Raw genomic sequence first — 26,486 nt, forward strand, 5'->3', positions numbered from 1 at the left:
AGCTCTGCCCTTCTTTTCAAGGTAGCCGCAGCCAGGTCTTGGTAGCATTCAATATGATACGAATCCCATTCAAATCCTGGCGTGGAGCGCGATGCCTGCATGATCTGTTCTTTTAATTTAAAATCGCTGAAACATGCGATAATATCCTTTGGGTGGTTTGATGTTATAGTTCCTAGGGCTCTGTGGGCTCGCACCAGCTGGATTGTATCAGGGTCTCTTGTAACTTGAATGTTCTGGAGCAGCGCACTCGCGATTTTTTGAACTGTCTGCTCACAATCTGTATAGTGTGGTGTATCTGGGAGACCACGAAATCGCACGTTGCATCGGCGGCTCCGATTCTCAAGGTCTTCTATTTTATCCCAGACTTGTTGGGTTTCATGCCGGGCCTCACGTTGTTGGGAATCGAGTGTCTGAATTAATTCCGTTTGCTCATCCAAGCGGTCTTCTGTCTCGGCTACTCGTAGGCCCAGCGCGCCTATTTCTCCGCATAGCTCCGCCCCCATCACAGCGATATCCACCCGTACTGCTGTAATTATCTCCGTTTTTATCTCTTGTAACCAACCCCGGATTTCTTGCATATTTGCGTCCTCCGGGACCCGTCCCTCCCCCGTTGCGAACAACGACGGGGAGAGCGGCGAGGGATTTCCCCCTCGGGATTCGGGCTGGCGATGTTCGGGGGCTGGTGTAGTCGAGCTCGCGGCTGGGCCCGTATATGCAAAAGTTTGTAAATCGACTGCCGGGGCTTTCGAAGTCATCATATATCGCTTACCTCTAGCTTTAAACAATGTTTTCATGCGTTTCTCAGTCGCACCTGTTAAATCTTTATGCAGTGGGTTTCCTGATTGCTTGGGGCTGATCAGAGCTCGTGGCTCAGGCAGCCATTTCAGGTGGTGACGTCACTTCTCCTCCTTGGAACCATTTCTAATTTCGCTACATCTTTTTTTAAATCTGGCAACCAGAACTGAACACTATATTCAAGGTGAGGTTGCATCATGGAGTGATACAGAGGCATTATCATATTCTTGGTCTTATTTTGCATCCCTTTCCTAATACTTCCTAACATCCTGTTTGCTTTTTTGGCCGCCGCTACATACTGGGCAGAAGATTTCAGCATATTGTCTACAATGATCTTTTTCTTGAGTGCTGACTCCTAAGGTGGACCTGAGCATCAGGTAACTATGATTCGGATTATTGCATTTGTCCGTATTAAATTTCATGTGCCTTTTGGATGCCCAGTCTTCCAGTTTCCTAAGGTCTTCCTGCAATTTTTTCGCAATCGATATGTATTTTGACAACTTTGAATAGTTTTGTGTCATCTGCAAATTTAATCACCTCACTTTGTTGTTCCGTTTTCCAGATCATTTATAAATATGTTAAATAACACCAGTCCCAATACAGATCCCTGCGGCATTCTGCTATTCACCCTTCTCCATTGAGAAAAATGGCCATTTAATCCTGCCTGGGGCAAGCAGTGGCTTCCCCCATGTCCATCTCAATAACAAACTATGGCGTTTTCCTCCAGGAACTTGTCTAAACCTTTTTTAAACCCAGATGCGCTGCCCTCTGTTTTCTGTCCAATAACTAATTCCTAATCCACAGAAGGACATTGCCTCCTGTCACATGACTTTTTAATTTTCTCAGGAATCTTTCATGAGGAACTTAGTCAAAAGCTTTCTGAAAATCCGGATACACTACATCAACTGGCTCATCTTTATCCACATGTTTATTTATACCTTCAAAGAAATGAAGCAAATTGATGAGGCAAGACTTCCCTTGGCTGAACCCATGCTGACTCTGTCCCATTAAACCATGTTTGTCTCTGTGTTCCATAATTTTATTCTTTATAATAGCTTCCACTATTTTCCCAGGCATTGAAGTCAGTCTTACCGGTCTGTTAATTCCCGGCTCTCCCCTAGAACCCTTTTTAAAAATCACTGTTACTTTGACCATCCTCCAATTAGATGATTTTAATTACAGGTTACAGATCATTAACAACAGATCAGCAATTTCATGTTTGAGTTCTTTCAATACCCTGGGGTGTATGCCATCCAGTCCGTAGTTACATAGGTGATTTATCACTCGTTTAACTTGGCAATTTGGCTCAGTACATCTTCCAGGTAAAGCAAGATTTCTTTCAGTTCCTCTGCATCATCACCCTTGAAAACCATTTCTGATACAGGTCGATCTCTTACCTTTTCTTCCGTAAGGACCAAAGCAAAGAATTCATTCAGTCTCCTCACTATGGTCTTGTCTTCCCTGTGTGCCCCTGTTGTTCCTTCATGATCTAATGGTCCCACAGATTCCCTCACAGGCTCTCTGCTTCTGATGTACCCGAAAAAGGTGTTGTTATGAGTTTTTGTCTCAATGGCAAGTTTTTCTTCATATTCTCCTTTAGTCTTCTGACACTGCTTATGTTACTTCTTTTTTTCTTCATTCGGATCCTTTTTCCATTCTTTGAAGGACGCTGTTTTGGCACTAATAGCCTCTTTCACTTCACCTTTTAACCAGGCTGGTTGTCGTTTGCTCTTCTTTCCATTTTCATTAATATGTGGAATACATCTGGTCTGAGCTTCATGATGGTATTTTTATACTCTCAGCAGCCATTTTGAAGCAGTGCCGGGAGCAAGACAGGTCTGCAGCCGCACCAGGCAGGAAACAGGGGAGGGGAGGATAGGACACCCCCCTGAGGCCCACCTGCCCGTCCACCCGCCAGCCTGCCTGTTTGTTCGCAAACCCAGACAAATGGGCAGGCTGGCAAAACCCACCCAAATGCCCCGCTGTGTCCTCAAAGAGAGGGCATGTCTGGGTAAAACCAGATATATGGTAACCCTAGCCCTACCAGTAGGATTCCACGCTGCTATCTGATTCATGTAGAATATTTATTTTGTTTGACTAAATTCCCTCTTAAACATATAGCACAACTCCCCCTCCAAGTTGATCCATTCTATCATTGCAGTATAATTTGTACCCTGATAACATAGTATCCTATTGATTGTCTTCCTTCCACCGGGTCTCTGAGATGCCTGTTATATCTACCTCTTCATGTAGTGCTATATACAACTCTCCCATCTTATTTTTTAGGCTTCTAGTATTTGTATATAGACACTTCAGATTGTGTTTTTTCTTTACATCTACAAGCTGCTTTGAAGTTGACAGGGATAATTTGCATCCGTTTACTCTCTTCTCCCATTAAAAGCTCCTGGCTTTTTCTTTCACTATTATTGAAACCTCTCTATTGGGATTCCCTAAATGTCCTGTTTCAATAGTATCCTTCGAGGATACTCCACACCGAACCATGAGCTCCTAGGCAACTGTCGGCTCCCCCCCCCCCCCCTTTTAAACTAAAAGCTGCTGTATCTCCTCTTTAAAAGTTAACGCCAGCAGCCTGGTTCCATCCCGGTTAAGGTGGAGTTCATCCTTGCATAGGAGTATGAACATTTATCTACTGGGAACTGGTCTGAGACCACCAACTTATTGTACATAGAGCACCAAATGACATTGAAATTGTAAGGAAAGGTGATATATTAAATTTATGTTGAAACTTTTTTATTAATAAACTAGTAAAAAAGGCCCGTTTCTGCCTGAAATGAAACGGGCGCTAGCAAGGGTTCCCCCCTCCCTCCGTTGCTGCCTCCCTCTCTCTCCTCCGAGTCCCACGCCCTCCTTTCCTCCCCTCCGAGGTCCAGGCTGTCCTCCCTCTCCTCTCCCACTCCCCTGTAACTCACAACTTTGTCCATAAGTGTCCTGGAGTTCTGCAGGGCCCTGCGGTCGTCCGGCACCTAGTTGTGGTGCTCCAGTGCCAAATGGCAGAAGGAGATGCAGATTCACCATGGCAGAGTTTGTGTATGATGTTGTGTGTTGTTGTGGGTGTGTGTGTGTGTGTGAGTGAGAGCCAGAGAGACTTTGATTTTCCATGGTATAGTTTGTGTTTTAAGGGGGTGGGGGGAGTGTGTGGGTGTGAGTGAGAGAGATGCTGTTTCTCCATGGTAGAGTGTGTGTATGATGGGGGGGGGGGGGGGGAGTGTTGTGAGTAAGAGATGCTGATTCTCCATAGTAGAACTTGTGTTTTTTTTTTTTGGGGGGGGGGGGGTTGTGATGTGTGAGGGAGTGGCGTGGTGCTTGGAGGGAGTTTTGGTTAGATGGGTTGAGGTTGTGAAAGTGAGGAATTGTTCATGTCATCTTTGTGTTTTCTGTCATTTGTTGTTGTGTTTTTGTTGTTGTGCTCGAGAGTGTGTGTGTGTGTGTGTGTGTGTGTTTGTGGGGGGGGGGGGTGTGGATGGTGAAATGTGAGTGAGTGGTGAGGTGGTTTTGAAGGGGGGTTCTGCGTTCCTGTGGTGATGACTTGAAAGTGAGGGATTCCTCAGGTTATGTTTTTTTTGTTGGGTTTTTTTTTTGTGCTACACAGTGTGTGTGTGTGTGTGTGTGTGTATGTTTGGGGGGGCGGATTTGGAACTGTGAGGGAGTGGCTGTGGGCTTGGAGGGGTGCAAATGAAAGAGCTGTAGATGGACGAAGAGTAAAGAACATTGGTTGCTTTATTTTAAGTGTTCAGAAATGACGGCTGGGCGGGGAGTGGAAACAGAGATCAACCAAATTGGCTTCCTTGCTTAGAGGGAGCTAAATTGGCTGTCGGTGTGTTTCAGCGGCAGTGAGGGCTTGGAGGGGGTTCAGGGGTTTTGAGGGGGGTCAGCGTTGGCTGGGGGGCGGGGTGGGGCAATAGCCGATCGATTCCGTTCGGGCCTCCCTCCTTCCCTCCATTGTGAGGAGCCGGCCGGCGTTCCGGTGGCAGACGGAGAGGGGTGAGTGGAGGGTGGGAGCGGCATTAACGGCGACGACGACTGCGATTGTGGCGGGGCCATTTGTCGAGGGGTGGTTGGAGGGTAGCTGGGCTTTTGAAATCTTGGCACGTTTTTAGTCTGTCGTCACTGTAGGGTTCGTAGGTTGAAGCCATGTCTCCGCCCTCGACGTCATTACGTTTGATGTGAGGGCGGGGCTAGGAGAGATGGGCAGAGAGAGATGGCTTCGATTGGACACGTCCTCGGCTGATTTTGTTTGTTAGCCAGTCTGCAGCGATTCTTTGGAACGGGAGGAGTAGGGAAACACGCTCCGCGTGTTTCCCTACTCCTCCCCCTTCGTTCATTTTAGTTCTTTGTAATTGTTCCGCCCTCGACGTCATCACGTTTGACACGAGGGCGGGGCAGGGAGACATGGTCAATGTTGTGGCTTCACCACCATGAACTGACGAACCGGTGTCTGAGTGGCTGCAGTGACGTCAGTGTCTTCAGAACGTTGAGGGTGAGTTTTATTATAGTAGATAAAGTAACAAGCTATACAGTGCAATCAAGTGAAAACCAATAACAGATTACATCAGACAGCTATATGCAATTTTTTAGGACAATATACTTTATTTATTTGTTTGTTTGTTATATTTGTACCCCACATTTTCCCACCTATTTGCAGGCTCAATGTGGCTTACATAGTACCGTAAAGGCGTTCGCCAGTCGGTTGATAACAAATAACAAGGTTATATTGTGGTTGAATGAGGTAAATGTGTACTTCTTATATATAAACATTAATACCCTCCCTAATTCCTCCCCCCTCCCTCCATATTAGAATGAGCAACCAGAAAATAAGGTCAGCTAAATAATGCACCAATACTATATTATCCAACTCTCAAAATACTTTAAGATGCTAACAATCATTAAATCATCAAAAAAACTACCCTAAAAACATGGGGACAATTGTATTCTTATACCACCCCCTGCCAGCTTAACAATAAAACAACATCCAACTAGCCCCACGCTAATTCCCCCCCCCCCCCCCCCCACTCAAACAGTGATAGTGGTTTGGACTATACAAGGAGCAGTACAAGAAAAACAACAAGAAAAAAAAGATAAATGGAATATTTCACACCCCAAATTAAAGAGAGTTTAAAATCAAACTACAGGCTCAAGATGGCAAAGATTGTATATACCATCCCAAGTAGACAGGAATACCACCTTCTTAATAGAAAATTTGGCTTGCCTCCGCTCCAACACCATTAGACCATGAAATCTATTTCACCAACTCCAAAAAGAGGGCGGATTGCTAAGAATCCAGACACTTAAAATTGCCTTTTGAGCAGCAATCCAGCCTTCTGGACTAACAAGCAATTGCCACCTCAGCAAACCCTAAGAGATTCAAAATTATCCAAAAGCCAGCCAACTGGTGAGAGTGGTAGATTTTGTGTGGTACAGTGGTGGAAATAAGTATTTGATCCCTTGCTGATTTTGTAAGTTTGCCCACTGACAAAGACATGAGCAGCCCATAATTGAAGGGTAGGTTATTGGTAACAGTGAGAGATAGCACATCACAAATTAAATCCGGAAAATCACATTGTGGAAAGTATATGAATTTATTTGCATTCTGCAGAGGGAAATAAGTATTTAATCCCTCTGGCAAACAAGACCTAATACTTGGTGGCAAAACCCTTGTTGGCAAGCACAGCGGTCAGACGTCTTCTGTAGTTGATGATGAGGTTTGCACACATGTCAGGAGGAATTTTGGTCCACTCCTCTTTGCAGATCATCTCTAAATCATTAAGAGTTCTGGGCTGTCGCTTGGCAACTCGCAGCTTCAGCTCCCTCCATAAGTTTTCAATGGGATTAAGGTCTGGTGACTGGCTAGGCCACTCCATGACCCTAATATGCTTCTTCCTGAGCCACTCCTTTGTTGCCTTGGCTGTATGTTTTGGGTCATTGTCGTGCTGGAAGACCCAGCCACGACCCATTTTTAAGGCCCTGGCGGAGGGAAGGAGGTTGTCACTCAGAATTGTACGGTACATGGCCCCATCCATTCTCCCATTGATGCGGTGAAGTAGTCCTGTGCCCTTAGCAGAGAAACACCCCCAAAACATAACATTTCCACCTCCATGCTTGACAGTGGGGACGGTGTTCTTTGGGTCATAGGCAGCATTTCTCTTCCTCCAAACACGGCGAGTTGAGTTCATGCCAAAGAGCTCAATTTTTGTCTCATCTGACCACAGCACCTTCTCCCAATCACTCTCGGCATCATCCAGGTGTTCACTGGCAAACTTCAGACGGGCCGTCACATGTGCCTTCCGGAGCAGGGGGACCTTGCGGGCACTGCAGGATTGCAATCCGTTATGTCGTAATGTGTTACCAATGGTTTTCGTGGTGACAGTGGTCCCAGCTGCCTTGAGATCATTGACAAGTTCCCCCCTTGTAGTTGTAGGCTGATTTCTAACCTTCCTCATGATCAAGGATACCCCACGAGGTGAGATTTTGCGTGGAGCCCCAGATCTTTGTCGATTGACAGTCATTTTGTACTTCTTCCATTTTCTTACTATGGCACCAACAGTTGTCTCCTTCTCGCCCAGCGTCTTACTGATGGTTTTGTAGCCCATTCCAGCCTTGTGCAGGTGTATGATCTTGTCCCTGACATCCTTAGACAGCTCCTTGCTCTTGGCCATTTTGTAGAGGTTAGAGTCTGACTGATTCACTGAGTCTGTGGACAGGTGTCTTTCATACAGGTGACCATTGCCGACAGCTGTCTGTCATGCAGGTAACGAGTTGATTTGGAGCATCTACCTGGTCTGTAGGGGCCAGATCTCTTACTGGTTGGTGGGGGATCAAATACTTATTTCCCTCTGCAGAATGCAAATAAATTCATATACTTTCCACAATGTGATTTTCCGGATTTAATTTGTGATGTGCTATCTCTCACTGTTACCAATAACCTACCCTTCAATTATGGGCTGCTCATGTCTTTGTCAGTGGGCAAACTTACAAAATCAGCAAGGGATCAAATACTTATTTCCACCACTGTATATTAAATGTAATAAAACCATAAACTATCAGTCTCAGCCTGATTTGAACCTGTAACTTAGAGATGATTGGCTCTGTATCCTTTTGTCAGTCCAATTAGCCACCTAGTGCTGGAGGTATGTGCTTCTACAGCCTCATGACAGTCCAGTGAACTTGAGGTGGCAATTTCCTGGTCAGCCTGGCTAATAAGTCTTAATTCACCTGGTCTCCAGAAACTTTAAACCCAGCCAACTATATTACTAACTCCAATCACAGCCATTGGCAAAAGGTTCATAGCAAAGAACTTTTGCTATACTTTGAAGGCTAACAGTTTCACATGGCAAAATTTCCATAGTCCTGCACGCAATATATATACCTGGTTGTTTTGTAGGTATGTGACGGTGCTGTTTTATCTAAACAATGTAACTGGAGGTGGCGAGACGACCTTTCCCATAGCTGATAACAGAACCTATGACGAGATGGTAAGGAGAGTTACCTACCAAGCTCAATCTGCCCTCATTTTATTTTAACAGGTAATTTGTGTGACCTGCCTAATGGAATATTGTCCATTCGGTGGATCTTCTGAAATAAAGCAGCTAAAGAGACTAAGAGACTGATGTACCAAACTGATAAAAGCATGCAAATTGTTCTACTGAGACTTATGTGCAAGCAAACCCAGTATAAAAATAGCACACAAAGCTTTCTAAAACAAAATACATAAATAAAAAGGAGTCCTTTTACTAAGCTGTGGTAAAAAGTGGCTTTATGCGAGTCTTTCCCATACATTAAGGCTATTTTTACTGCAGCTGTAAAATGACCAGTTTTCTAAATTTTTTTGTATCAGTGGCCATATGCTAATATAGCCATTAGTGCATGGCCATATTTAAAAATTATGGAGTGAGTACTTTACCACCATCCATTTTGTAAGGAGTAAGGGCTGACATGGTATTCCTGTGCTAATGTAGATATGCTGTTTAGCATAAGAACACCCACTCTCTGCACTCTGACATGCCCCCTCCCCAAAAAAAAATTTTAACACGTGGTTAGCGCATGCACATGTGGCAGTTACCACAAGCCACCTGAGCGCATCCCACTGTACACCATTTTAAGCTGCGTTAAGTGCATATCGGAGCCTAACGCCCATAGTAAAAGGGGCCATAAATGAACTCACTACTCCTCGGAGGTACAGCTTTTAGTTTTGTGAAATTTTCCCCAAAGCCAGTTTTGTACTTAGTTTAATTATGTGCTACTAGTTACTGAACTGCTTTGTATCATTTTGGATAAAATTTTGCATTTGAAAAACTATGTGCAGAGTTTTATTCCTTGTGAATGCAGAAAACTTCGTAAATAGTGCCCACTGTCACAGGTGATGCACATACCGTGGTGTTTTAGCATGCAGAGCACCACTGCAGAGTCTTGCCTGTCGGTATTACATTCCTCAAACCAGTGATTTTCACTGCAGAGATGCTCATGGGTAAAATCCTTACTAATCAAACACAATGTGTAACATAGTAGAAGGCAGCGTGCCCAAACCCGTGATCCATAGTAGACTTATAAATTTGGTATGATTAAAAAAAAAATAACTGATTGGAAAAAAAAAAGAAACTCTTCAAACCTTTTTTCCCCATGAATGAATACATTCCTGTGAACAGGTAAAGTGGAACATGGAGTAAAGAGAAGAAGAGGTATCTTAGTCCATTGATTCTTTGTTCCTTTCAGTCCCTGATCCAGAATGATGTTGATCTGCGAGACACTCGGAAGCACTGTGATAAAGGCAATCTGAGAGTGAAGCCACGGCTTGGAACAGCAGTTTTCTGGTATAATTACCTGTCCAATGGAAAAGGTACCTCTGCTTCCAGAGTTCTGATCACTTTGGCATGGAAAGAAGATGTTAGTGCTAATGGACAGCTTGAATGGAAATTGGCATTTTTAGGATTATATGGCCCTAGAGAAATACTTGTGCAATTGTATCTGGGAAGGATGGTTTGGCAGCTTATTTGTGGAACCAAAACAGTTTCCAAGAGAAGAGAAGAATCTTTACAATTTCTAGACTTTCTTGTCTTTTCCACCCCTAATTAAAAAAAACCGCTATTCCCAAACAGCATGCCAGTTTGAGAGCTGGCAGCCTGACTCCTTTGCAGAAGGGCCCTCCATGGAGGTGACAGCTGTCTTCCTTTCAGGTGCAACCAGTGAGACATATGGGTTATCCAAACCTGGAAGTTTCATGCCATACTATAAGCACTAAGGCCAGAGCTGGGAGCTAGTTATTTAACCTTTCTTACACTAGTTCTCTGGGAGATTTATCTTCTCTCCATATGTGTGTGTCTCACATCTGAGTTCTAGAGCAGTACCATTTCCCTCTTTGTTTTTTTTTTTTTGCCCAAACATAGGGGCCTTTGTACCAAACAGCAGTAAAAAGTGTTTATGCCTATTCCACACTTGATATACTGCCTTTCTGTAGATACAGTCAAAGTGGTTGACATATACTATTTTTTGCTCTTAAGCGGGTCTTTCCTACCCACTAAGGCCATTTTTCCCGCTAGGGTAAAATGGCTGAATTTTCTATTTTTTTTTTTAATTAATGGCCAGTGGCACATGAGCCCCTACCGCCACCCATTATGTAGGCGGTAAGGGCTCACGCTAAGCACTTGCTGATTAGCGCCCCCCAATGCCCACTCTCCGCCCCCCCCCCCAGACATGCCCCTTGCACCAAAATGTTATTTTTGTAGCGCATGGGCACATCCCCAAATTACCATGGGATGCCTCAGCACACCCCACGGTACACCATTTTTTGCTGGGGTAAGCACACTTTAGTGCTTACTGTAACTTTGTAAAAGGGCTCCATAATATTTGTGCACACTTATAATTTCATAATAATGCACTTAAAAAAGTTCAGTAAAAGTGCCTTTCCTCTTCGTCCCCTCAGACCAGTCCAGACGTATGGGTATTCACACTTCTAGCAGCAGATGGCGACTGAGAACCATTGACTGAAAGCCTTTCCTCTATTAAGGGTCCTTTGTAGTGGCCAGTATTTCTCAATCATCAGTTGTTAGTGCAGGGCAAGGCTGTGAGAGTTCTTTCATACAATGCGACAATAATGTGGCATATGTCAATCAGTGTGCTACCAAAAATCAGGTAGTGTTGGAAGAGGTGAGGATACTCATGAGCTGGGCAGAGAAAACTTGACAGTTCTGTATGAAACTCGTGATTGGAGTAGACAACTTGCAGGCAAACTTTATCAGTAGAAACATCTTGGATCCAGGACAATGAAGTATAGCAAAGGAGGCCTTTGCTGACATTGTGCGACATTAGGGGAAGGCCAAAGGGCCATGATTCTTGAACCACAGGAAAGAACTTCTGTCAGCAGGCACAGATGGTCTGGTGATGGTCTATAAGGCCACTGTGGCTCACTTGCTTAAGGAGGCCATAGCATCAGCATACATTGTGAAAGGTTGACTGATGCCCATGGCTCTGAAAACACATTCTACTCTGGTACAAGCCACGTCCTGGGAAGAGTATAGTCTGATAACCTGACAATAGATTTGTAAGGTAGCCACTTGGTTGTCACAGCATTTATTTCCATGACACAGGTTGAATCTACAAGCCCAACAAGATGCAGAATTTGGGGCTAGGGTAGTGATGGCAGGCCTGGCTGGTACCCTCCTGCATTAAATTCTGTTTTGGTACATCCAGTGGCGTACCTAGGGTAGTTGACACCCGGGGCCGGTCATTTTTTAACCCCCCCCCCCCCCCCCCAAATCCAGTACTAGGCATGCCGAGAATACAAAACACTCAGGACCTATAGAGCAATTCTACCATACCATAAACAGTCATTTCTATGAGTCACACAAGGAAAAGGAAAGCATCTTAAACACTACAGTGAGCACTAGAACATCAGTTCACCTATTGTAAAATGAAACCAGACAGAATAGTACAGATCGTAGATCCTGCACAGTCAATGCCAACTGAAAGCCATGTCTTTTTCACAAACACAGATACACCCTAATCCACTATAGAATAAGTAATCATAAACTTTCTATTTAGAGAAAAATTAAACTGAACCCCCATTGCCAGACTCTGCATACAATGCAACACCACAGAAACAGAAACTGTCCCCTAGTACTGTGCAAAATATAAAGACAGCAGATGTAAATTTGAAAAAAACTAACAAGTACCAATCACCACTTTACAAATTAACAAATAGAAATAAAACAAATATAGAAAGTAAAATAATACCATTTTATTGGACTAATACATTTAGCTTTCAGAGGCCAAAACCTCCGTCCTCGGGTCAGTACAGTATAGTGCTGTTACAGTATCCTATCCTGACCTGAGGAAGGGGGTTTTGTTCTCTGAAAGTTAGTCAAAATGTATTAAAATTAGTCCAATAAAAAGATTACCTTATTTACATGTTCTATTATAAACATTTAACACATCTACAATACTTTATCCTAAAGCAAAACAAATAAAAAATATATATTTTATTTACAGTTTGTTGTCTCTGGTTTCTGCTTTCCTCATCTTCTTTTCACCGTCTTCCTTCCATCCAGCATCTGTCTTCACTCTCTCTCTCTCTGCCATCCAGTGTCTGCCCTCTCTGCCGTCCCTTCCATCCACTGCCTGCCCCTTCAATCCACCATTTGCCCTCCCTCTCCCATCCATCCAGGGTCTGCCCTCCGCTCCCCCTTCCATCTAGGATCTGTCCCCTCTCTCTCTCTGCTCCTTTTTTCAGCCCCCAGTTCCAGCCCCCTTCTCCCCTCTAAACACCCCCACCCCAGTCCCCTTCTCCCCTCCCCTTCTCCTGTCTGAGACCCCCACCACAGTCCCCTTCTCCCCTCCCCTGTCTGAGACCCCCACCCCAGTCCTCTTCTCTCCTCTGAACACCCCCACCCCAGTCCCCTTCTCCCCTCCCCCTCCCCTGTCTGAGATCCCCACCCCAGTCCTCTTCTCCCCTCCCCTTTTCCCCTCTGAGACCCCCACCCCAGTCCCCTTCTCCCCTCTGAACACCCCCACCCCAGTCCCCTTCTCCCCTCCCCTGTCTGAGACCCCCACCCCAGTCCCCTTCTCCCCTCTGAACACCCCCACCCGAGTCTCTTTCGCCCCTCTCCTTCCCCACCTCAGTCCCGTTAAAACCGGCGAAGCAGCATCGCAGGCAGCGCCTCGTGCCCTGCTTGTAAAAAAAAAAAATCAAATCTCCTTCCTTCTCCTCGTCTTGACGTCGACTCGGGCCTTCCAATCAAATTGATTGGAAGGCCCGAGTCGACGTCAAGACGAGGAGGAGAAGGAAGGAGATTTGATTTTTTTTTTTACAGGCAGGGCACGAGGGGCGCTGCCTGCGACGCTGCTTCGCCGGTTTTTTTAATGTGCGGCGCCGCGGGAACGGCCACGGGAGGCGGCGGGAGCGGAGCACCCCCCACCCACTGGCACCCGGGGCGGACCGCCCCCACCTTGGTACGCCACTGGGTACATCCCATGCATCTGGACTGGTCTGGAGGGATAAAGATGAAAAGGAAGTTAGGTTTTACCTGCTAATTTTCTATCTTTGAGTCCCTCCAGAATAGTCTAGAACCCACCCTGAGGAAAGGAGAAGATATTTAGTGGCCCTTTTACTAAAACTTAGTGTATGCTAACGGACATTAACATGTGTTGAATGCTGTGCATCCTATTTTATATTATGGGCCGTGTGGCACTTAGCACATGCTAAGTTATATTAAAAGAGCCCCCTTAGCTAACAGAATGATGTCAGCAGCTAGAGGAAGCTGGGATGTTTTTAGCCACTGGATTCTTGGCTTGCAGCATGGCTAATGTTAGAGTTCTTTTGGTTAACTGTTTTGATTCTTGCTCCTTGGTCATGAGGGGTTGGTTGCTATTCTGTTTAGTTAGAGAAATATTGACTGGTTCTGGACTGTACAGGATGTTATAGAAGAAGGGCTTTGAGCCAGTGGTTTTTGGTCTCCATCTGCTGGCAGAAGAGTGACTACCCATGTGTCTGGACTGGTCTGGAGGGACACAAGAAAAGAAAATTAGCAGGTAAAACCTAATTTACCCATTTCATGCAGGCAACCTAGGCATCTGTATTTCTTTAGGTGACCCCCCAATAGTTCATAAATTTTCTTAAACAAATCTATACCTGCCTGAAGAAATAAATGTGTGCAATGCACATGCATATTTTATAATGCATATCATAGATCCACCTAAACTAGACCCTAGGAATGTCTACATGTAGATTACTTAAAAATAGGTGCTGTCTTTCAGTGCATCTACTTTTTACATATATATATGTCCATTCAGTTTTGTAATGGACATTTTCCGCATGTGAGGCATGCTTTACAGGCAGAAAACGATGTATAAAATTGCCTCCTTACTGTTTTTGTGTTGCAGGTTGGGTAGGAGAACTTGATGAATACTCACTGCATGGTGGCTGCCTGGTCACTAAAGGGGTGAAATGGATCGCTAACAACTGGATCAATGTAGACCCCATTAAACAGCGTCAGATCCAGTTTCAACAGGTGATGGCTCACTATGCTGAAGAAGACAGTGAAGCACAGACAGACTGGACTGTTGACAGATCGTACAAGGATGTGCATGTGGATTTATAAGGTTACCGACCCGCTGGACACTGAGTTAGCAACACCGTGAGTACCTTCAGGCTGTTACGCTTTAAACTCCTGGAATGCCGTCTCCTCTGCCTATGATTATAGTTCAAGCTCTCTTTTGAGGTCTTTGCATCCACATTCATACAGGTGGTCAAATTCACCAGACAGGTCAGCTAGTAAACTATAGCGAGATTTAAGTAGTTGACATCTGGAGGCACCAGCCATTAACTTTGTGTTTTTACAAAAAAAAAAAAAAATGTCAAGGACAACACCCTGAGATAAAGTTTTTGTTTATTTAGCTTAGTAATTCATAGGGTTATGCTAAAGACGGACCACAGATTTAATACAAATATACAGGTCAAAACAGATAAGCATTTTTGTTCTACAAACCCATGGATCCAAATGTTGACTTTCTATTATTCATCTTTTTCGGAACAGAAATTTTGTAATAAGGAGTCTTTCACTTTGAGGAAATATTCTCATGTCAAAGACTTGTATTTTCACACACTTCTTTTATCATTTTATCCCCTATAAGCTTTCACAGGAACATTGTAGGGGTAACATCTAGTTAGTCCAACCTTCTATTCCCTCACAACGGGACCAATGTCTCTTGTGCTTTCCTGTTCACACATGTGCCATTCCACACACTGAGGTGAAAATAGAAAGGGAACTAATTACTTGCATATTTGCATAATAACATCAAAGAGAAGAAACTGAACCTAAAGAGACAAACCTGATATTTGAGAAGAAATTTGATTATGCATATAATTGGCATATCTAGATTACAACTCATTTATTAGCCGATTATGGTAGGTACAGGAGGGAAGGACGGTGAGGTAACTGAAGATTTTGAGGTTGTACCTGAGGTGCTGAGTTTTCTACTTGTACCCTCAGTGGCATACTTTGTACTTACCTTTATGTGGGGTTTATGCTCTCTAGATTTATAATCTGAGGCTGAACAAGGTTTCAAAATATTTTACTGCAAAACACACTAAAAAAAAAAAAGTCCAGCTGAATAAAATGCACTTCAGACAAAAAAAAAACCCAATCAGGAAGGGTATGTAATACGATAGAGTCCTAAAAAAAAAAAAAAACCCTCAAAATTTTAGGAGAAATAGATGATTAAGTGTTAGGGTGAGGACATCCAGGAATATGGGCCGCTCCTGTGGACCTGTGTGCTATATTATGAAACTGCCAGTTATAACATCTCCTCTTCCATCGTTATGGAAAGAGGTTTAGTTTTGGTCACCTTGTAACAGCACCGGGGTGTATCTAACAGTGCATTTAACTAAAAGTACTCAGTAAACTCGGAACTGCTTCCCTCCCCACAGTTACTTCTCCTGGTTTAGACACAGCATTGTCTGACTAGAAGAGGAAATGGTAAGGAGTAACTGCAGGTGAAGATGGGATAAACAGCTTAGAAGAGACAAGTATTGCAACTGGTCTTTCATTTGTGGTTGAAATAGGGAAACATTGCAATTACTGGAAAAACATTTCACGGTGGCTTTTAAACTGTACACGTTCTCTGATCATCTTTGATGTTGTTACCGGACCATTAAGGGGAGTCTGATGAGAGATCCATAAATCATACGGATTTGGATTTATTTGTTTTGCAGAAGACTGGATAAAAGTCCCTCATGAAACGCCACCTTGCAGGTGCTCTGTCACATATCTTCCATCAAAGAAACTTTTTATGCATTGCTGATATATTTTAATTCCATGCATTGCCTAGATATGTGCTGAATGTAGGCGGTCTACTACATCTGCGATGAATCAGAATGGCTTTTGTGTTTCTTCTTTCTACTTCTACAAACTCTTACAAGGGTGAAGCCAAAGAACTCTGTATTTGTATAGACAGTGGATACAGATGTATCTATCCATGTAGCACAATCAAACACTATTGTTCTGTACTAGCTAAGGAAGCATTGTGACTTTTCCCCGAAGCCTAGTTTACCTAGAATGTACCGATTGGAATTGAGGCAGCCAGGTCAGGATGTATTTTAGAAAAGGAATTGCTGCGATAGAGCCTTTTCTGAAATACCTGCAGGAGTGAACATGTATCTGCTGGCAACCATTTTACAAAGATACACACTGAAAAAATGAACGATACAGACCCAGCAGCTTCCACATCAGCAGTAATTTACATGTGGAAGTGGCAACATTTCACATGTAGCTGCCCCATTTTGCAAACCTACATGTGCAAGTGCCATCAATTAAGTAGCAAGGTTGAAATTTTAATGTGGTTTCATTTCAGAGGTGGACATAAACTACATGAGTCCCTCTTGTAAAGCCCTGGCCGAAACAAGCCCCTATTAAAAACATGTTTCCTTAGTGTCTATACCACACCAGTCCAGAATATGTAGGTTATGTCCATCGACCAGCAGGAGATAGAGAAGCAAAGTAGTTCTGTGTGATTCGTCCCTTAAGGGCACCATGTACCCTTCGAATGCTCAGTATTTCTCTGTCTCCAGCAGATGACGATGAGCAGACTGTGGTGCATTTGGACTGGTTACTGAGGCAGCTCCTGATCCAGTTGGGGAACTGGGTGTCAGTTGAGCAGAGGGGTACATCAATTGTGGTTTTATGTTCCATAAAAAAAGGGCATAAGGCAATTGACTTAGACCTGGAGCAGGGATGATAAATAGCAGCTTTTTGAAATCATTTTTTTTATATGTGTATGCAATATATACATGTACATACTGGTATTTCCATGTAGAAATCATGAGTAATGCTTCTAAAATAACTCCCTTGGTGTGGATGACAAGACTGGATGGGGCATATGGCCGTTTTCTGCTGTTCAGATCTTTAACAAGATGTATAAGATGCTACATGTTAGAAGGGAAAGATCTGACTGTAGGATTTTTTTGCTCTGTCAGTTAGGTATGTGTGGATGGTAGAGGTCTCGGTTTCCTCTGACCTTTATCTTGCTTCATGGCCCGGCACATCCAGGTGCCTTTCTCTGTTCTGGCTTTGTTTAAACTCATTAATGGGGTACTGAGCAAGTTAAGAACTTGCTATAAAGACAATTAAGGAGTCATTCAAAGCAATCATATAACTTCCATGCAAGGTAGATGAGAAAACAGAATTGTCACACCAGAGTTTGAGTTTGTTTTTTTATTTGCATGTAGTATTTATTTTTACATGATTTGTGACTTTTTTTAAAATTTATCCTGAAGCAAATGCTATGCAACAATAGCAAAACTGATGAATGTTGGACTTAGAGGTTGAAATGCAACAAAGCCAGTTACAGTCCAATAATTAGTTTCTTCTTCATAAATATGAGAATGGAAACTCCTGTTCCTGATGACATGAGTTTTCAGCAACTTTCTTTAAGTTTATGTGTCTGTTGATGTGATAAAAGACCAATCCTTGAACTACAAATGAATGCAACTGAAACCTGCAATTCATGTTGCTGGGGAGTTGCCCTTAGTTTTTAAGATTTAATCAAAGCAGTACTGACAACTAGTGGACAAATTTGTGTTTTAACAAGCAAATATCATGGACTCAATATTCATTTGTGGAATATCCAGTTAACTAGTCATCGATTAGCTGATTAAGACTGCCTTTAACTACAAAATGTTATCCAGTTAGCCTGGTCAGAAAAGCTGCTATCCTAAAGTTACCTTGAACCAGATAGTACCAATATCCAGTGCTATCTGGTAAAAAGATAACCATGGCTGCAGCTTGCCTCCAATCCTATCCTCTTCTAACCAGTTATCTTTTATAGCCAGACTTTGAGTTGTCCAGACAAAGGATAACCAACCCTTTAGGCAGGAAATTTAAAAGAGAAAATGTGTCCACTTTACTCCCAGACAAATCCTTTGCAATATCATGTCAATGTTTTTGGGAGCACGAGAGATATTCCATGCTGCTTGCAGACCAGAATAAAATTACATATTTCAATTCACTGCATGTACCTTTATGGAAATCCATGTTCCATACCTTCTTCCCCTCATCAATTTCTTCTATTCTTTTGACCTTAGCATCTAAATGTAGGAATGAAGGTTTTTTGTTTTAAGATTCACAGCAATACTTTGTTTATAAGAGAACAAGAACATTACAGGGTAGGTCTATAACTGGGTGCCTTCAGTTAGGAGCTGAGAGGGTTTGTGGTAGGAGCCTATTCTGTAATGTAGAATAATGAAAACTAGGTATCAGTGCACCTAACATTTAGGCATTCAGACTTACTCCGGCCACTTAAGTGTAGCAGGGATGTGTGGCTGGAGTAAGTTCTGTAAGATGTGCACATCAGGGGGAGCCCCTTCCTGCTTATGCTCCACCCCTATGTATGCCCTCTTTGCAAATGACGCACTATGTAAGTGAAGCGGGTATTTGCAGAATAGTACATAGTGCCATGCTAGCATTATACACGCATAAATGTTAGTATTATGAACATTTACATGTATAACACATGCATAAATTGGAGTGCCTGGGTTCTAGAGCTGTCCCGTGTGGAATAGAGCACTAGAAGCTTCTGAAATGGTCTTTAATGGCCCTTTCTGCTCCAAGGTTTCAACATTGGAGATGCATGCATTCTTCAGGGATGTCTACGTTTTTCTTTTGTTGTGTGTGACATTTGCACCCAATAATTTATTTATATATTTATTTATTTATTGTATTATAGAGAGAAATGTCACTATTTGTTCAAACAATAAAAACTTATTTTTAAAAATATGTGATTTCTTATTTAATTCAGTGTGTTTCAAAATGTTTCCTTATCCCTTGATCTAACTTAATGATGGTCTTTGAACTGGCAAAAATATATTAACTGGTATACACACAGAATTCAACATGTATAATTTTTTTTTTACAGATCATAACATTAATTAAAGCAAGGCTACCTGATTTTATGTTTGTTTCTTTATTGAATTTTCAAAAATAACCAACAAGAAATGGACAATGCAAACTCTCATACATCATAGGGCAAGCAATGTACTAGGATGCCCAGTATAACCAGAAGACAAACCCAAAACGCAATGCACAACGCCTTGAAAGTCCCTCCCTCCCACCTTCCCTGCATCCTTATCATAGAATCATCCCTCAAGTGGTGCTAACAGTTAAATTTCTAGATCATTTATCGCGAACTCTTGCTGTATCTAAAAAAGGGTGTCCACAGCCTCAAGAAACAACGTTTGGCTGGATGTCTCCTTGACTCTACTGAAAGGCGCAATAAGTCATGCATTGATTTATGCACATTTTCCCATCTATTTGAGATCTCCACTGTGTCAGAGTAGGTGGGTCAGTCTGGATCCACTGAAGTAGAATACGTTTGGCAATTAGGAAGGCTTTTTGGAGACATAGGCCAATTAGTCAAGACCCCTCTTGTATGGCTGTTACATCATCTAACAGGCTGTCCACAAGATTGATGGTCCATAGACTGTGATACATGCAAGCCAGGTGTGCCCAGTCTCCCAAAATTTTTTAATTGGGGGGGGGGACGCACTCCCAAATACAATGCTTATAAGAAGCAGCCTTCTCTCCACATTTTACCCAAGAGCCACCCGTTGGACAGCTCATCTTCTGGGCCCAAGATGGATGAATGTATATTCTCTGAAGAAATTTGTAATGTAGTTCCTGCAAATGTACGCTAAAAGGGGTCCGGATCGAAGGCTAAGTGGAAACTTTTCAATATCATAGAAGCCAAAGTCTGTGATCCAGAGTGCCACCAGCCGATATAAAGGAGCAACAAGTACTGGATCAGCACAGCCTCATAACGGTGACCCACTAGACACTTGTTCACTGCTAATACAGGCCAGGAGTCATCAAATGGGGTGTCCATAAACACTGCAGGGTGCTTACGTTCCAAGGAGTCTAAATAATGATGTAATTAGAGATAGTGATACTATTGTGCTGCCGGTAAAGCATAAGGTTTACGCACTTGTTCAAAAGAAAGAAGCACCAGGCCATTCTCATCCACAATATCTCTCAACATGATCATGCCTGCCTGCTTCCAATGTGCAAAGGTGATGCCATGAAGACCAGGTAAGAAATCAGCATTACCCATAATTGGTAGATATTTGGAACAATTGACAGGAAGGCAAAAATGCTGTCAAAATCACCTCTACACCCAACGAAGGGGACAAATTAGGGGGAGTTACTGCATCGGAGCCTGAACAATATAACTGAGGGATAAGTCTGGTGATATTGTTTCTTCAAAAGCTGCATCACAAAATACAGATGTATGAAAAACACAATCTCTAACAAAATGCATATGACAGGCTACATTATACAGCTGGAGGTCAGGTAAGCCCATACCACACTACCGAGAGACTCGGGGCATTTATCACCCCACCGGAAATGTCAGATCAACTGATTCCAACGCTTCATATCCTGAATCCGTAACATAGCAGGTAAAGTTTACAAAATATAAAGTCACTTAGGCAGAACAATCATCTTTAGCAAATGGATTCTACCCCACAACGAAACCGGAAGTGGGAACCGCCCTCACAGAGCCATGCGGTCTCCAGAAGGGGAGCCACGTTCATATCACATAAAAGATTGAGATCCCTCGGAATCAACAACCCTAAGTACTGTAAGGATGTTCCGGCCCGTCGTAGCGGAAAATTGCCATGCCAGAAGATCCTCGGGCAGTCCCAAGGCCTCCGATTTATCCATATTGATCCATAATCTCGAGACCTGTCCAAAGGCTAACAAAACATCAAGGACTCTGGGTAGGGAGTCCTGTGGCTCTGTGATCGCCATATTGTGCCATCATCAGTTTTAATGCTAAGGGCTCCATACACAAGATAGGGGATAGGGTACCCCGCTGAATTTCAAAAGATGGAGAAATAATGCCATTAATAAAAACCTGGGCCTGGTGGCTTTCATAACTCCAATAAGGTGCATATAGACGGGCCTCACAATAGCACCACCATCATCGGTCTAAAAACCCTCTTATTTTTAATGTAACTTAAAACTTTCACCAATAATGTGACCATTTAATATTAAATCCAATTTTCACCAATAACTAATATTCAGTGACTTAATATCAATTTTCACACTTTAAAGTTAAGATGAAAAACTTATCTTCCAGCTGATCTAAGCTCCCCACTACCACAAATGTCCACACTCATAGCACCACTAGTCTCAGCCCCCTTTGAGCCTATGGAGACATCTAATTTTAAGTTTCTATCTTGGAAGACTTTATTTTTAATTACCATCACTTCAGCGCAAAGAATTGGGGAGATTCAAACTTTAGTCTATTATGCTCCTTATACTCAAATTTTGCACAACAAAGTACTCCTTCGTATACATCCAAAATTCTTACCCAAAGTGGCACCACTATTTCATTTGAATCAAACCATTACACTACCAGTCTTCTCCTCATGAGTCAGCTGAGCAGCACCGATATCACAGTCTGAACTGTGCTCGGGCTCTCCGAACATACTTACAACGCACTAACCGGCTGAAAGGGTTCAGCTGGGTCCTGGCATAATTCACCACCTGTTCGAGACGATCCAGCGTTTTAATAACTGAAGCAGTCATTTCCATGGACTCCTGAACTTGCTTGTATGAGCTAGTTGTCCAGAAAGGGGTGGACCCAAACTTGCTGCATTGAAAGAGCTGCTACCACCACCATAACCTTAGAGGTGATCCGAAGCATCGTGCCCAGTCCAAAGGGCAATGCTCTGAATAGAAATCAGCTACCCAATATGCAGAACCAAAGGAAATGTGTGTGCGATTCTGGAATGGGAATATACAGTCAAGGCTCTGCAAGGTCCAAGGAGGTCAGAAATTTGCCTTGCTTAACAACTGTGATAACAGACTGCAGAAGTTCCATGTGAAAATGAAGGGCCTGTAAGCCAACATTGACTCCCTTGAAGTCTAGAATGGGGCAGGAATAGCTCCAGGACCATGAAGTAAATGGATCAGCCCAGCCCCTTCCCCAGGAGAGGAACCAGCTCCACAGCCACTTGGTCCAACAAGCATGAAAGTGTAGCCTGGCCTACCTCTCCCTCTTTGAAGGCATCAAGAAGTCGTCTTGTAAACTCTTAAGGCATAACCCTAACTTAACACCTCTAGGATTCAGTGGTCTGAGGTGAAAGAGGCCCACTCGTGTTTGAAGAAGCACAGCCTGTCCACCAACCTCAGCAGCAAGGGGGTGGCCTAAACATTGCTGGGAACTCCTGGAGAGTGTAGTTCCAGAATGCTTGGGCCTTTCTTGCAACTGGAAAAGGACTGCCCCTTAACATCCTTGGGGGAAGCAGAGCCACAGCCTAGCCTCCTACCCAGATGAAATACCTCCCAATCTAAAGGTCATGACTTGCCAGGCCCAGGATGAGCCAACATCTTTAGCTGGTCCTCTGGCAGTTTTGAGGCTTCACTTTGCCCAGACCCTTCACCAGCATCTCCAAGTCTTCCTCGAAGAAAAAGCATCCCTGAAAGGGAAATTTACTGAGCTGTGCCTCAGAGGCTGTATCCCCCACCAAGTTATGAAGGTACAGCCACCTGTGAATTACTATCACCAATGCAACCAACCTGATGAACCCCTATTCCACACTGGCCAAGACCCTGCAGGGATCCTCAACAGCTAGCCCAGTGAGCTGGAACCTGTGGGCTGAAGCGAGGGGCAGGAGGCTAACTCTCTTGGCTCTAACCCTCGACTTCTCTTCACCACATTGAACTCTCTCCTCAAGGTGCCCCCTCCCCCTTCATTATCTCCTCAGACCCTTGCTGAATTCTTTCACGACAAGGTTCAAAAGATAAACATTCAATTCTCTACCTCGCCACCTCTCCTTCCACTAGTCTGTTCCCCTCTCTCTCCTTCCCCTCATTCCCTTTCCTCCTTTCCTGAAGTTACTATTGAGGAAACTACACTTCTCCTTTCTTCCTCAAAATGTACCACCTATTCCTCTGATCCCATTCCCACCCACCTTCTTAATGCCATCTCTCCTGCTATTATTCCTTTTATCTGTCACATTCTCAACCTCTCACTTTCCACTGCAACTGTCCCTGCTGCCTTTAAACATGCTGTGGTCACACCTCTCCTTAAGAAGCCTTCACTCGACCCTACTAGTCCCTCTAATTACCGACCCATCTCCCTCCTCCCTTTTCTCTCCAAATTACTTGAGCGTGCTGTTCACCACCGCTGCCTTGATTTTCTCTCCTCACATGCTATTCTTGACCCACTACAATCTGGTTTTCGCCCTCTCCACTCAACCGAAACTGTGCTCACTAAAGTGTCCAATGACCTATTACTGGCTAAATCCAGAGGTCTCTATTCCATCCTCATTCTTCTTGATCTCTCCGCCGCTTTTGACACTGTTGATCACAGCATACTCCTCGACACCCTGTCCTCACTTGGATCCCAGGGCTCTGTCCTTTCCTGGTTCTCTTCCTACCTCTCCCTCCGCACCTTCAGTGTTCACTCTAGTGGATCCTCTTCTACTGCTATCCCTCTGCCTGTCGGCGTACTGCAGGGTTCTGTTCTTGGTCCCCTCCTCTTTTCTATCTACACTTCTTCCCTCGGTTCATTAATCTCATCCCATGGCTTTTTCTACCATCTCTATGCTGATGACTCCCAAATCTACCTTTCTACCCCTGATATCTCACCTTGCATCCAAACCAAAGTCTCAGGGTGCTTGTCTGACATTGCTGTCTGGATGTCTCAACGCCACCTGAAATTAAACATGACCAAAACCAAGCTTCTCATTTTTCCACCCAAACCCACCTCCTCCCCGCTCCTCTCGTTTTCTATTTCTGTTGATGGCTCTCTCATTCTCCCTGTCTCTTCAGCTCATAACCTTGGGGTCATCTTTGACTCCTCTCTCTCCTTCTCTACTCATATCCAGCAGATCGCCAAGACCTGTCGTTTCTTTCTTTACAACATCCGTAAAATCTGCCCCTTTCTTTCTGAACACTCTACCAGAACCCTCATCCACACCCTTGTCACCTCTCGTTTAGACTACTGCAATCTGCTTTTTGCTGGCCTCCCACTTAGTCACCTCTCCCCTCTTCAGTCGGTTCAAAACTCTGCTGCCTGACTCGTCTTCCGCCAGGGTCGCTTTACTCATACTACCCCTCTCCTCATGTCGCTTCACTGGCTCCCTATCCGTTTTTGCATCCTGTTTAAACTTCTTCTAGTAACCTAAAAATGTATTCACTCTGCTGCTCCCCAGTATCTCTCCACACTCGTCCTTCCCTACTCCCCTTCCCGTGCGCTCCGATCCATGGATAAATCCTTATCTGTTCCATTCTCCACTACTGCCAACTCCAGACTTCGCTCCTTCTGTCTCGCTGCACCCTATACCTGGAATAAACTTCCTGAGCCCCTACGTCTTGCCCCATCCTTGACCATCTTTAAATCTAGATTGAAAACCCACCTCTTCAACATTGCTTTTGACTTGTAACCACTTATACCTCTCGCTTCTACCTACCCTCCTCTCCTCGTTCCTCTACACATTAATTGATTTGCTTGCTTTATTATTATTGTCTATTAGATATTAAGCTCTTTGAGCAGGGACTGTCTTTCTTCTATGTTTGTGGAGCTCTGCATATGCTTTGTAGCGCTATATAAATGCTAAATAGTAGTAGTAGTATTCCTGGCTCTTGGTCCGAACCTTCAGAGCAAAAGCCCCACAGACCATCCCCAGGGATTCAGGCCATGAACTGCCTCCCAGGGGCTCAGGGTTACCTCAACTACTTACAGCACCAACCCTACCTTATCATCTACTGGAGGTAGAGAAATACTGAAGGATTGTATCAAGTACCAGACCTCATACTGGTGATATCGCTTGAAAAGGTCAGATTCTCTACATCCATCTGCTAGTCAGGAAGGGACACAACCCATTGGTGCGAATTAGTGTAACTGGATGATGAGAAATATTTGTTCACAAATACAAAAATTTCAGATTTCTTTAAAGTTTATCTCTGTGTTCAAGGCTCAAAGACATTTCACCTAGATTTACTAAATAAATGCACAACTGTTCCATTTCAAAGACTTTGCCTAGTTCACCATGACAATTCATCCGCTAGACTACTGAACCTGTTTATGCTGTCATGGCGTACCATCCTTTACGGATACAGATAAACTTTTATTGACCTAACATATGTTGCCAAATTAATACATGTGGAAAGTAATTTTACAACAAAAGGATAATTAAAAAAAGAAAAATCAACTCATACTTGTATTTTATAAAGACAAGTTACGCATTTAACTGCCTTTAAGCAACAGGTTCCTATACTAATCCCCAATAGTGCACAAATGCTCTGAAAGTTCAAGCAAAGTGCAACTATGTGCATAAGCTGTAATGCGGACACATATTTATTTTATAAAACACAATATACAGGTATACAACAGCTCCACCCAAATGCAGACCTCACACCACCTACAGGCAAATCCCTTAAAAGTATACATGCTCCTGCAGGCACGTGTACCAGTGTTCCCTCTAAGGACTGGATTGATGTGAATGTTACATTACCTTGCGAGTACTTCTTACAGATACACATGCTGATGTGCCTACACACATAAACACTCACAAGGAAGTTGGAAAGAATTTTGTCAGCCATGCTCTACAAGCTGTCTCTACTTGTTTGCTTATAGTTTAACTGTGTTTATAGCTAATATTAATTTTATTCAGCTACTAGATGTTTAGTTAGCACAGCTTAATGGTGCATCACTCAAAAACAAAACATAAACAAAAAAGGGCAGTAGGGCCACTTTTGAACACAGTAGAGACGGACCCTTCACTGACTACCAGTTGCCCTCCCCCAGTACCTTTATTACTGATGGCATTATGCACAGTATAGGCACTCCAGGAAATTATGTACCAAAAAATGCACAGCAAATTACAACATATTAGAATAGTATTTGCAGTATTCTGCAAAATATATGCAGGTATTTTAACACTTGGCTCTCAGTCAGCAGTAGCTCCCCCAGTCTAGTATCTTCCTGTTGGCCATGTGAACAGTGATTTCAGCAACAATTCTGAGGTCATTGGCATCCATAAAATAAGAACTTACTGGGCCAGATAAGGCCCATGTTACCTATCAATGTTTTTGGTAGGTTGCTAGCCTCTAGTTCGCCGTTGAGTTACCAAACATCAGGTACAGCAAATATTGATTTGGATTTGCTGACCCAGGAGATCA

General features: G+C 43.5%; 1 protein-coding gene across 1 annotated transcript in view; it reads left to right on the forward strand.

Annotated features, from left to right (window-relative positions):
* Positions 1–19,019, forward strand: part of P4HTM (prolyl 4-hydroxylase, transmembrane) — a 56,384-nt gene extending 37,365 nt beyond the window's left edge. The window contains exons 7-10 of the mRNA XM_030206916.1: positions 8,195–8,285; positions 9,523–9,646; positions 14,185–14,438; positions 16,016–19,019. Coding sequence (XP_030062776.1) covers positions 8,195–8,285; positions 9,523–9,646; positions 14,185–14,402 — 433 coding nt within the window. The 3' untranslated portion in view covers positions 14,403–14,438; positions 16,016–19,019. The remainder of the gene's footprint in view (positions 1–8,194; positions 8,286–9,522; positions 9,647–14,184; positions 14,439–16,015) is intronic.
* The last annotated feature ends 7,467 nt before the right edge of the window (positions 19,020–26,486 follow it).

This window comes from Microcaecilia unicolor, chromosome 6, assembly GCF_901765095.1.
Source record: "Microcaecilia unicolor chromosome 6, aMicUni1.1, whole genome shotgun sequence".
In the NCBI taxonomy this organism is placed as follows: Eukaryota; Metazoa; Chordata; class Amphibia; order Gymnophiona; family Siphonopidae; genus Microcaecilia; species Microcaecilia unicolor.